This window comes from Drosophila kikkawai, chromosome X (genome assembly GCF_030179895.1).
Source record: "Drosophila kikkawai strain 14028-0561.14 chromosome X, DkikHiC1v2, whole genome shotgun sequence".
NCBI classification, from domain to species: Eukaryota; Metazoa; Arthropoda; class Insecta; order Diptera; family Drosophilidae; genus Drosophila; species Drosophila kikkawai.
Genome location: NC_091733.1, coordinates 20,487,336 through 20,500,814, shown reverse-complemented (window position 1 = coordinate 20,500,814; position 13,479 = coordinate 20,487,336). Strand labels below are relative to the sequence as shown.

The 13,479-nt window shown below is 40.0% G+C and overlaps 1 protein-coding gene across 5 annotated transcripts in view; it reads left to right on the top strand.

The window, feature by feature from the left end:
* IP3K2 (Inositol 1,4,5-triphosphate kinase 2) overlaps nucleotides 1–13,479 on the top strand; it is a 28,918-nt gene that overhangs the window by 13,251 nt on the left and 2,188 nt on the right. The window contains exons 1-2 of one of the 5 annotated variants that reach the window (XM_017180828.3): nucleotides 6,245–6,370; nucleotides 11,642–12,696. The exons of 1 other annotated variant lie outside the window; for it this stretch is intronic. In XM_017180828.3, coding sequence (XP_017036317.1) covers nucleotides 11,734–12,696 — 963 coding nt within the window. In that variant the 5' untranslated portion in view covers nucleotides 6,245–6,370; nucleotides 11,642–11,733. Of the gene's footprint in view, nucleotides 1–2,634; nucleotides 3,273–6,244; nucleotides 6,383–11,641; nucleotides 12,697–13,479 lie in introns of those variants that run through there. 3 more of the 5 variants (XM_017180819.3, XM_017180837.3, XM_017180811.3) reach the window with 3 other exon arrangements.

Sequence of the window (13,479 nt, the reverse complement as noted above, 5' to 3'; positions counted from 1 at the left end):
CAACACAACACAACACAACACACAAGCACAAGGCACACACGAACACAATGCACACACATATGCGAAGCGGAAAAGCTGGAAAACTAAAGCTAAGCGGGAAAATCGAAAAGAGGGAGCCAACTTCAAGGAGAACCCAACACGAATGGCGCTTGCTCTTTTCATTTAAAGAATATATTAATTACTTTTAAAGGAATTTTTAATTCATTAAGTTTGCAAAAAGATTTTCTAATGAGTTATAATATAAAAATATAGTTAATAGAATTTAAAAGGATTTATAATTATATTTTTTTTTTTAATTAAAATAAAATTAATCTAATTTAATTTAATTTTTTCCGCAAATATTCTATTAACCTGAATTATTAACTTATTAAACAAGGTATTACTATCACATTTGAGTTAAGTAAAGATACTGTAGATACATTAAAGATATATCTTTGAACCAAAGGACTTGTTCTAGACATTGGTCACAGCCAATAATAAATATTTTAATACCTAGCAGATAAAGAGCGTACTTAGTGAGGATGGATCCGTAAAATGTCCGCTAAAAATATTAAATTCGGACAAAGAATCGGACTTTCCGATTAGTTTCGCTAAATGCTCAAAAACGGAAGCATAAACGGACGAATAGCGAACGAGTATCGAGAATTCTCAGGATCAGTTGAAAACTTATTCGGATTTCGAAAATTATAACATTTTCTGCCACACAATCCATGACATTTGATTAATTTTATTATTGTCCGGAAAACTTTCTTTTGCAATATCACAAACGAACGTTTTTGTCTGCTGGTTAGTTAAGAAAGTAATTTCCAGAATTTATACATTATCTTTTGTAGAATTCAATAGTCAAGAGTGTATTTTGTTTTAAAATAAATTACTATCTTTTAAGCAAAGATGCTATTACATTTAAATTCAGTAGTTACGATAGATTAAAACTACTTCCATAATAGTACTTTCGCGATCATTCTTTCTTTCCAAGACTCTTTTCCGGGCTTTTCTTGATCATTAATTGGGGAGAGCTGTAGCCGGGGAGGGTATAACAACGGGCAAAGGCACCTCGAGCATCGAGCATCGAGCAACAACAGCAACAGATACCAGAGCCGCTTATAAATCATTTGGCTAACAACAACAACTGGCGGGGCAGCAACTGGTCGGAGCTGCAATTGGAGTTGGAGTTGCAGTCCATCGTCCGCTGTCCGCTGTCCGCTGTCCGCAGTCCAGCTCCGCAAAAGTATCTTTTGGATCTATTATTTAACTTTTATGTGCGCATAAATGCGGCGATATGATGCCGATGACGACTGGAAAACTGGCTAAGGAGGCAGAGCCAGTTTACCCCACTCCCCCATGCCCCATGCCCCATGCCCCACACGCCACACGGTCGCAGCATTTCAGGCAAAAATCCCGGCCGTGTCTGCTGCACTTTCAAGTTAATTAACAAGAGACTTTTATCAGCTGTGCGATTAAGCGAATGCCACTTCTGACGCCCAAACTCCCAATTCCCAACTTCCAGCTCCGAATCCTCCTCCAGGGGCCGTTCCCCCTGGCCAGGCGATCATCCACTCAGATAAGCGCCGACACACAACAAATTGTGGTCCATAAATTTGCGAATTTTGCGGATAGAAGCCGAGCGGAGATAAGATTCGGATTCGAATTCAGATTCGGACGCCGATTCGGCCTGGGTGTGGAGGAGATCGCAGCGGATCAGAGACCGAGTGGCGGAATGCCAAATGCTCAATATTGATACTGCTAATGTCAGCCGGGAAATGGATGGCTATGATTAATTAAGTCTGGCGGATATATTCAAGATACGCAATCGAATCTCGGCCAAATATTGATACCACCTGTCATCTCGGCCAGATTGAGGTGATGCATTTTGTTTTCTGGGTGTGGAGTTGAAACTAGAGCTCGAATAGTTTGAATATATGGCAACATATTCATAGGTGCTCTTCCTACTATTTGTGTTAATTATAGCCAGCATTTTGATATGGGGAAGTAATGTGGTTAATGGTATGGGCTTGTCAGCTGAAATTCTGGCTGATTCATTTTGTTTTGTAAACATTTCGAGGCGGATTTTTACTGGAATATTTATTTATGATGAATGGGCTTGTAACAAATACCAAACATATATGGCGGTAATTTATAATGAAAGACGGATGACTATTCCACGAATGAACAAAGTTAAAACTACATTCTTATTGTTACGACATTTAAAATTAATAGTTTCTGTTTGCGAGTTCTTAAGGGGTTTCCCGTAATGTCTTAATTTATGATCTTATTTGTGTTTAAGTTAAGCGGAAAAGTATGCTTCGAAAATGGTAATGAGTTTCCGCTTTTAGCCTACTTTTTGGAGTGCTTTTTTATTAGAATTTGAAAACACCAGCGATTTTTCTTTCCACAATATTAAATATTTTTGTGAGATTTATATGAGTTTGTGTTTTTGAAATCAATAAAAATTAAGCAAAAAGGTGTGTGGAAGAATTCTTATTAATTTTCCACTGGATATACAATTTGGAAACCTTTGAATATAATCAAAAAACCCCCAACAATTTACTTTTTAAAATTATACAATTATTTAAATTTAAGCTATGTCAAAATAAGGAACTTACTAACTAAAAAATATTCTCTTTTTATTTTCAGGTATGTTGCAACTTCCATGTAAACTACGAAAATCGCGTTCCGAATAAAAGATCAAAAGTTTTATTAAGTGGCAAGGGAAGAGCAAACGAAAGACTTAGGCAAAGAACTCTGCTGCAGCGGCGGTGGACGGAGGACCAGGAGCGCCAGGGGGGGCAGGGGCAGGAGCTGGAGCAGGGGGGGCATCGGGAGTGGGAGTGGTAACTGCTCGGCCAACAGACATGGCCCTGTTTCCTTCCTCCTCGCGGCCGCGGACGCTTATGGAGCAGCTGCTGGCCCGCAAAATCGAGGCGGCCGCCGCATCGGGCGGTGCTCCCGCTCCCGCTACTGTTTCCGCTTCCTCATCCGCTTCAGGCGCCGCCACCGGCTCAGCCACAACCTCACCCATGTCACCCACATCACCGATGCTGCCGCCAGTGGTCGGCAGCAGCGGCGGTACGGGTATCGGGGCAGTGGGACTCGGTTTGGGCCTGGGTCTGGGCATGGGCGTGGTCAGTCGGCTGAGACGCACCGACTCCCTGGACTCCACCAGTAGCTTGGGTTCGCTGGCCTTTGGCGAGGATGTGTGCCGCTGCGACGACTGCCTCCTGGGCATTGTCGATCTCTACGTTATAAGTGCCGCCGAGGCGGCCAAGAAGAAGGTAAGCGCCCCTCCAAAGTTGGCTAGAATATTTTAGATTACTTTGTCTAAAAGTAAGTTATTTAAGCCCGAAGATTTCTGTGTTTGGTTATAGGAACATGTTCCAAAAATTAATTAAATTATATGTAATCTATCATCGTCTTGTAATCATCGAGAGCGTTGGAAATGCCTTAAAACGCTGCCGACAAGGCAACAGAAACTGCACTCTTCTACATATCGTTCAGAAGAATTCTCTCAAAAGCTCTTCCTGGGTTCAGGTCTTAGCTAAAACTAATCTGAAAAAGCTTTCCGCTTCAAATGGTGAGTTTCGATCAGTCATGCCAAAATGTTGGCTTAAAAATAGCTTAATCCAAAGATTTCAACTGATTTAGTGGGTAAAGATATGGGGTTTGTAGTTCCTAAACTTATGTATGCTTGGGGTTTCTTTGTTGTTTTGTTTTTTCTTATTTTTCTAAGTTAGGAAAGCGCCAGAAAACCGCCAGGATTCGAAATCTAGTTGACTCGAAACTAAGAAAGTTAAAAAAAGCATAACTTTCATTCAAAAAGTCATTCGGTGTTGTAAATAAATCTGTAAATACTTTTTTTTATTAAAAAAAAATGTAGTAACTAATATGTTATGATTTTAATTGCGAATTTGGCAATTATAATCTTTAAAATCTATAAAATCGATTTTAACCTTCAAATTTTGTATGGGAAAATCATACTTATAAATACCTATAAGTCAGTCAAAAGCATTAATTTTAAATAGCAATCTTTTTCGGTGTTAGTTGTTATTTAACTAACAAATCTGCAGATTGAATTTAAAATTTATTAAAATTCACATTTTTGACCATTTTTAAGAACAACCCTTTTTAAAATAGGGCTAAAAACATTCGTAATGTCGGAAATGGCTGAATTGACACGCCTGTTGATGCTCAAAAAAATATATATGTATGTTATAAGTTCGCAAATGACTCCCTTGCTCCTTTGAAACCTTCTGACTAAAAGTTTAGGTTAATATTATAATAATTTATAACCTGAAGTAAACCTCATATAAAATTAAAGACTCAAGTACTTTTGAAATTACAAAATTGTTGGATAGACTTTAATGCCTAAAATATCAAGTTTTTATATTGAACGTTCAAGAATCTAGGTATTACTAGCTAACACTTAAATTATATACAGTTGATTTTTAAAAAGATAAAATAAAAGACAAAAAACTAGCCAGAGGTACAACACTAATGCAAACTGTTAGACCGGTCCAGCCGGAAAGCTCTGCTCCCGCGATGCGGGCCATTGACGTCACTGTGAATCCGTGAGTTCGCGAATCCGTGAGTGCGGCGAAGAGCAGCCGCTCATGCGTAAAAGCGTGGATCGTGTGAAAATGAGATCGTTCAACTGATAAGCCCCAGAGCCAGCCAGAGAGGGGCCTGAGAATTATGCGGGTGGTGGGGGGGGTAGCGAGCGGATCTCGGAAGAGATTGCTCTCTCTCGGAAGATCGTTCTGCCGACGAACTGCCTGCGGAGATTCATGTGACGCAATACCAAGGATTCCCACGTAACTTAATTTTGTTGTAATTTTTTACATTTAATAAAGGCCCACAGCTTTCTCCTGGAGAAAGTTCGAATACTGTGACTCATATTTAATAAGGATCTTGTTGGTGTTATTCAAAAAGTTTTTCGCTTTTGGCCTTTTATCACTGTGACTTTGCGTTTCTCTGAACTTTTGAGCTTGTGTTCACTGATTCGCTTCCCATAGGTAAACAATGATGTACAATTATTTGAACAACAGGTTATTCTTTGTTTTTACCACTCGAGGAGTTTACTAGCCCTAGTAAATGGAACAACAACCAATACATTTTGTATAGGTAAATGATATTCTGATGTAAGGAGATTTTTACAGGTTCTATTGTTATACATTTTGTTAATATATATTTTGTATCGCTTAAGACTTGCGTTAAAATTTTGTTTTAATTTCGGGAGTAAGTTTTTAATTGCTAAACATTTATATGAAATGAAAACAAGCATTGTTTTTATGTAAAAAATGTTTAGGAATGCCACAAAATAGCTCGAATTGAATGAGTTTAAATAACAAATATTATATTAGTGTATTTTATATTTAGAAATACTAATATAAATATATAAAAGCAATAGCACGCACAAAGATCTTTTGGCTAGTGATTTCAATATCACTTATTGAATATTATGAATTACAGTTATAGTTGTTCCCTGCGATCACTGATCAATGATCTTTGAACACAGACTTTTATATGATTTTTGTTTCACATTTGAATGTATATATTTGGTGACACATTATTTTGATCTTTGAGCCTTTCAAAGGATCTTCGACAGTGGCGTTTGTCGTTTGGCATTTTCCACTGATCTCTGTTGTAGGATCATTAGCATTGACGTCACGAAGCCCGTTGGCGGCCTTGGCTTCGATCATTAAACAACGTCACCGCGGGTGAGTCTAGGCCAACTAATGAGCTTTGTTCCCCGGGGCCCCAGGTTGGCCGCCCTGCGTCGCCTCGGTCTCCCTGGTGATCTTCGCTTTGGTGATAATTTTGAACCTCGCCCCCCCCCCCCCCCCCCCCCCCTCCGACGCCCCTAAATCCCCGCCAATTATTTAGGTGTTATCAGGAGAGCACTCCTGCTCTGTGTCTCTCTCTGTCTTTCTCTGGGACTTTGATTGGATTTCGATTTTGATTTGGATTGGGACTTGGACTGGGACCTGGGCGGTGGACTCGTGTGAGGACCAAGCTGCAAGCTGAGTGTGATGATAGTGATGATGCCTCCGCATTAAAGACTACTCATTGCCGTGGAGCTCTTGCCAGCTGAGAGTTGAGTTGAGTTGAGTTGAGATTCGGTGTCGGTGTGTGGTTTTCGGTGTCTCGGCCGCGGTGTCGGTGTCGGTGCTGGTGCTGGTGCTGGTGCTGGTGTCGCTTTCGGTCTCGGTTCGTTTGGGTTCCGTTTCCAGAGCAGAGTCTCGACCAGTTGAGCTTTTGCTGCGATCGCGTGCGGCTGGCTCCCGGGGTCTCTCGTCGCGTCTGCTCCCTGCCCGTCTGCCGTTTGTTATTGTTGCTACTATATCATTGTTATTGTTATTGTTATTATTTAGTGGTATTTCCATCGGTATTGTGCGCTCTCCAAGCGCTGCGAGCAGTGCGAGCTGGTGGAATCTCTCCGGGCGCCAAACCCAATGCCAGGGCATCAACAAAATATTATTAAACAGAGCTGCTGTTTATCATATTTTCGGCATTTTTTGTTTAATTTTCCTTTTTTTTTTTCGTTTCGTTACATTTTTGATAAATTGAAATTTCACCGCTGCGTTTGCGTGTGGCTAATATAATTATTAATTAAAGATACCAAAGGCGTTTAATTATTCTTAATTAAATGTTAATTACTGCTATATATATGTGTGTGTGTGTGTGTGTGTGACTGATCAATTAATTCTTAATTGAAGATTTACTTGGACTGTGAAGCGTGTTTCAAGGAAGAACCCTAAAAAATATATATTTAAAATATATGTATATATAATTAGGCCTTGTTGCGTGATTTAAATGTTTTTATTTATTCATTTTTAGCAAACAAAGTTGTACTTTAGTTTATTTTTCTTCAAAAAACCACAAGGCCACAATTTTATAATTAAATTAATTTTTTTGTCTGCTTGTTGGTAAGTTTTTCTTTGAAGTTTATCCCAAAAAAGCAATAGAAAGAACTTTTAAATGTGTGTTTTTTTTTTATTTATTTTATTATACAATTTAAACTCTTAAATTCCGTTTCTTATTATACATTATAAAACATTTGTATTCAACTTTTCCCTTACATTTTCAAAGTGAATTTTGTATGTGCTTTTCCTTAGCGCGTTGCTTAATTTTATTTGATGCATTTAACTAAGAAAAATAACACGGTTTGGTGTTAAACGAATTTGTTATTTATATTTACAATTAATTAATTACAAGTCTCCAGTGGCAGCTCTCTGGAATCTGCAGTATGCTGTTGCTGTTGTAAAAGTGTGTTAATTAAAGCACGCGCCAAATTCTCCCACCGTGGAAAGAGATAGTGCGATCTACAGAGAGAGAGAGAGAGAGAGAGAGAGATCGAGAGAGAGAGGGAGGGAGAGAGGGAGGGACCCAAAGAGAAAAGGGGCAACTCTTATACTAGGTGAGGGAAATAGAGAACTGACTTTTGCACCGAAAATCCGAGTGCTCAGGTTTATGTAAACATTTACACGCCAGCGGCAGCAACAATAAACGACGACGTCAATGAGAATGAACCCCTCTTTGAACCCCTTCTGGAACCCCCCCTCCCCTCTTGTTCGCAGCCCTAAATAAGGTGCTACGCAATTTGGGAGCAACCTCCACATACCACCCACCACCACCCACTGCCCACCTCCTCACCGAAAGGTGAATTATATAATTGAACAGGCATCAAAAGCACCAGCAGCATTTGCGTACGAACAGCAAATTCGGCAATTGAGGCTCATTAAGTTGCTGAAAATGGAACTGAACGCCGCCTTAATTGGCGCTTGATCGTTTCGATAACATCCGCCCCAAAAAGCCACCCACAATTCCATCCCCATTCACATTCACATCCACCTCTCGAGGGTCCCAAAAAACACATCCAAAACCAAAGCCAAAATCCATTCTGTGCGTCAATGGTACACGGCAAAAAATTACAATGTATATTAGGATCGCAATATAGAATTATTTTATATGAAGAGAGATCTTAAAATATTGATGGAAAAAAAAGATTTACTTACGAAATTAAAACATTTTTTTTTTAATTTTTTAACATTATGTGGCTTGCCTTACGGAAATATATTTTAAAGTATATGAAATATAAAATAGTCACTAAGATTTGTGGGATATATGTAGGATCTAGATAGACGATTTCTGGTTTGGTTCGATTGATATCAAAAGAATCGTCGTCAATCGACTAACCTCACTTAATAATTTAATATTTTTTTAGAACTCTTGATTTAAGATAAAAGAAGAAAATTGTGAAATGCAGATTCTAGATCTATATTCAATTTGTTTTAAATTTTCAAATTAAGTTTTAATCGATATTAAAAGAAATCGAAGTCCATCGATAACCATTAAAGATATATGTATGTTCTCAATTATTTTGAGATCTCTAAACCTAAAATATATATATTTTTTTTTATGTAGATTAAAAATCTATATACTTTACAAATAAAATTGCATTCTCGGAAGTTTTTATAAAAACAAAAACAGAGAAAACATCCATTTGGTGTTTGTTTATTGATAGTAATCGATAAGTATTTAAGATGTATCTATGTATTAAGAAGATAAAATCAATATTGGCCTGGTTCTCGCTACTGATTAATATATTCTTCGCATTCAAGTTGAATGAATATTGATGATGATAACAGAAAGGAACATTACAAATTGTTTTCAGTGCAATCAGAGAAACAAAAACTGGCATTCAGAGAAACAGAGGCTGTTGAAAGATGGCAGTGGGGAACGGACACGGGCATGGGGGCAACAGGGGCTTGACAACAAACTCTGTTTACTTTATTAATTTTAAGCTTTTGGCAGTTAAAAAAAAAAACAAAACAAAAAAAAAAAGAAATACTGAGAGAAATTGTTATGCGAATGTGAATGGCGGGCATTAAGCGCGTAGTGTCCATTATGGAGAGTGGGTGGCGTTGTGAGTTTTGGGGGATTTCTAGGGGGATTTCAGAGGGGATTGGTTGCCAATTATTACGTATGTTATAAGTAAAACTCACACACACACTCACTATATCTATATGCACAGTACATGCCGCAGTATATCTAGTCGTTATCACCATTGTTGTAGTTGTGGCTAGTGTTGACGGCATCGAAGATTGTACAATTGTTATTATTAGATAACGAATACAGCAAATTTGTATTTAAGGACGGATCGGTCGACGAAGCCAAGCCCTAGCTACATAGCTACTTAGATTGGGAATATAATGAATAGATAATAGAAGACAGCCAAAGCTATAGATATAGGTCTACCAAAATGTAAAATTAAATGTAATCGATAGATATAATATGCTGCGTTTTAATTTATATACAAAATCAATTCATTTATCTAAGTAGAAAGAATGGTACATAGAGCATATATGTATACATAAACAAAATGCTCTTAACTATATCTAAACCTAGGCTTACAGCAACCCTATAAAGTGGTTAACTCTATAGATCATTTGAAAGATTTGATCCCACTTGACAGTATCTATGGTTAGTTTAGAACTAAAATTCTTAAAAAGAACTTGGAATCTTGCAAATCCTTTGTTTACCATCATAAGATTTAGAACATTATTTGATGTCCTGGAAACGATATTGAGCTTGGCTGTAAAATCTCCCCTATAACACTGGATCCTAACTGAACCGTCCGATCTAAAGTACATACATAGGTGGAGAAGAGCACCACAATGCACTCCCTAGAAATCGTAAAATGGTATAATCCGATGCTAGGCATTAACTGCCTGTAACTGTAAGATCTATTGTAGATGTGGAAGAACCGATGTTCTCCAAGGTTTCCGTGGGCTGTCGCGTGGTTGCTGCTGTTGCTTCGTTATCGCCTTGCTGGGCAACGCCGTCAACGTTTGCTAATGACGTCAAATGTTATAAAGAAATTTCAGTTGGTATATAATATGGCTGTAGATATACCTATATAGTGGCTGGCTGGTGTATGTACATACATACATACATATGTACAACAATCGGCTTTGTGCAGTGGCGTAACTGGATAGCCGCGCTCGCTGCCATTTCCATTATTATCATAATGTGCTGTTCGATTTTGGTTTCTGTTCGCATTGGCTCGGCGCGGGTTGGATTGGCTTGGATCCGATGGATCGCCTTGGCTGCCCGACTCTGGGCGGTTTTCGGTATTGCGGTGGTGGCCACCATCTCTGTCCGTCTCCGGCTTGAGATGCCGCAGATGGAGCTGCGGTGCTACCCAGATGCCAACACGCTCCGACAATGCCTACTTAGTCCCGTCCGCCGTCCGCCGTTCGTGTGCCGTGTGTTACATGGCACATACACATGTATTCAATTTAATCAATTTTGATTGATGTGTGCGCATTACAGCGAGCTGTAGCAGTGCAACCAAAAGCAGTAGCAGCCGAAAGGCCAAAGGCCCCAGCAGCAACGAAGCGATAATACCCTGATCGAGGGTATCATCACCATCCAAAGCAGGTGTTCGGGCTTATCTCTTTGCTAGATGATCTATCCAAAAACTGTATGGAAATTAGGTAGTTTAAACAAATAGAACAATAACTTAAAGTTTAACTATTTGATGGAAGATTTCTCGAAGAACTTTAGGGAAATAAACAAAATGTTAAACCCGATGTTAAAGCTAATATTAATAATATTAATATTAAAACGTCTCAGAACTTGAGAGATAGAATAAACAGTATTTTGAGCTGCTAAACCAGATGTTAAATTCTATATATAGAAATATCCCCCAAGATTTCTAGGGGAATATACCGAATTTTAAAGATAGTTCTTTTAATAATAAAACCCTTCAGGACCTCTAAAAGAATAGGTCTAATGTTACATTTGAAAGCTCTGGGAAAAATTGATTGAATGATATGAAAAATGATTGAAGAATGGAACATATATATTTGGGATAATATATATCTAAATTAAATTCAAAACTGATTAAATATTAAAGTAAGGAAAGTAGATATTTTAATGTTAAAGCTTCCTAGGTACTTCGGAAATCTCTCTCTCTCTGTCTCGCTCTCTGGCATATCTCTTTGACTTAATATGAGCTTTTAAATAAATAATATTGTAACTACCAAATTGAAACCTTTACAAATGCAACACTTTAATGCTTTTTAAATTAAAGAAGTGACATTCATGCATATCATTTAAGATTATAATTATCACTTGTCACGACAAATTGTTATAATAGAAGTTGCACCGCCCTCACGACCTCCCAGGCCGGGTCTTGACATAACACATCAAGCATCAAGCATTTCAAATGATGTAATCATAACTATACTTAATTATCCTTCATAACACAACTAGGGACACATTATAAACTTAAAATTGATTTCGAATTAGGTTAAGTTACCAAAAACTTAATTATTAAATAACAGAAGTTGAAAATTACCTTGAAAGAGTATTCGGCTGCCCGGGAGTCCCATCAGCTCGTAGGAGGAGATCCAACCGCTCGTTATGATCACTCAACTCGGGCCTGTCAGTGGCAGAGGGAGACCCAATAGGATGGAGAAGGACAGAGGAGGAGACTGGTGTGGTTTTAGGCGCGAACGGGCTCGCAAATGTGCGCAAAAATCAAAATGCAGCGTCAGCTCCGTCTCTGATTCCTTCTCCGTCTGCGACTTCCTCCGCTATCTCCTCCTTCAACTCCATATCCATTTGTGTTTCCCAGCTGCAGACTTAGTTACATTCGCCATCAGTTCGACGCGAGACCGCTCCCCGGATGCACTGAGCCGAGTGCCGCGGGGCCAGATTCCATGTAAGATGTCCGTGTGCGCCCTCAGCCAGCCACAGAATCCGAGTTCGAGTCCCAATCCGAATCCAAATTCAAATCAAAAGCAGAAGCCACCGCCCCAGCGACCCGCTGGCATCACTCTCAACGGCAACGGCAACGGCCACGGCAAGGGAAAGGGCTCTGTGACGCCGCCAACGCCGCCACCCTCGCCGCAGGTCCGCATCTACGAGGACTTTGACAGGATGAGCGCCAAGGAGGTCTACTACAACGAGGCTGGCAAGAAAGTGACCGTGAAGCTGCTCCACTTTCCTGACGTGCCGCCCGAGGAGATCGCCAAGCTGAAGTTTGACGACGACGACGACGACGACGATGAGGACGTTGAGGATGATGAGGACAGCGATATCGAGCGGAAACCCACCTCGGCGGACAGCGAGGATGCCGGCAGTGAGGCGGAAACCCAGAAGGGTCAGCCGGAAGCCGAAAATGCAGCTACCAATTCCAGCGGCCCGGGCACCGTTAGGAAGATATTCCGACGCAAGCTATCTGGCAACAATATGCAGCCCAGGAAGTGCAGCCTGGCGTTTGCCCAGGCCCACGGCATCCGGCAGCGGGCGGAGAAGAAGCTATCGATGCCCACCATTAGCATAACGGCCAACTCCGGCGACCATGTGGCCACCCATAACTGTGGCCTCCGTCTGGGCCTTGGCCGGAAGCTGTCGCAACAGCACTCCCTGCCCTTGAGCTCGCCGGGATCCCCACCGACTCTTCTGGGGCCGCGGCGCTCGCATTCACCGCTGGGACAGAGCCTCTGTCCCGGCTATATCCAGTACTCCAAGTCGCTGCTGGAGGTACCGATGCCCAGGGATTATGGCTATGCCAGCAGCGATGATCTCAGCTCCGAATGGGACTCGGATGTGTCCACTTCGGCGGCGGGGTCAGCATCGGGATCGGGTTCCTCCTCTCAGGCTGCATCGGGCAGCAGCAGCAAGAAGGTACGATTGGTTCTAGGAAATGTTTTTATATTTATTTTACATTCTGTTTGCTTAAAGTTAAGAAACTAAAGCTAGTCATAGCTACTAAGGCTTCAGGGTGGATTTTTTTTATATAGACATCTTTAGTTCCTTAAGTTAGGTTAGTTACATATAAGTATGTATATCGATTCAACATAATGTTGGTCGCGGGAACTATATTGCGCTTGGGCCTACCTGTCGTTTTAGTAATATTCTCATAAGTTCTATATTACTCATACGACATGTATGCCCCATACAAATTTTGCTTTGTACCATTTGAAAAATTGTTCTGCATTATTAGATTGATGATAGATACAAATTAACCTTTACTTTTTATAATCCTTGTTATAAGGAGCAGATCCTAGATAGTGTGTTTATTTTCCTAGGATAACTCTCACCGATTTCTTATTTATTTCGTTTTCTTCCTAGGCCTACAGTATTTGTATTGTATTATTATGAAACATGTAGTAAACACCAGTCTGAAATTATATCTGTACTACAGTTTTTCGTTGAACCCCAGATCAGAGTGATAAAATACGTCCGGCACTCACCTGATTTATCAGTCTGGCTGACTTAAGATTAGGTGATGACAACTCGGCTGAAAAGACAGCTGTCAGCTGCATTGTGCCCTAAAAACCCTTAAGCTAGACAGATTAATAAGTGGGTAATTAGGTTGCTTTGCCTTTTTCCAAGTCGTATCTTTAAAATCAAGATAAAATGGATTTGCCCATCTGTTCCATCTTCAATTGAACTTGAACACAATTT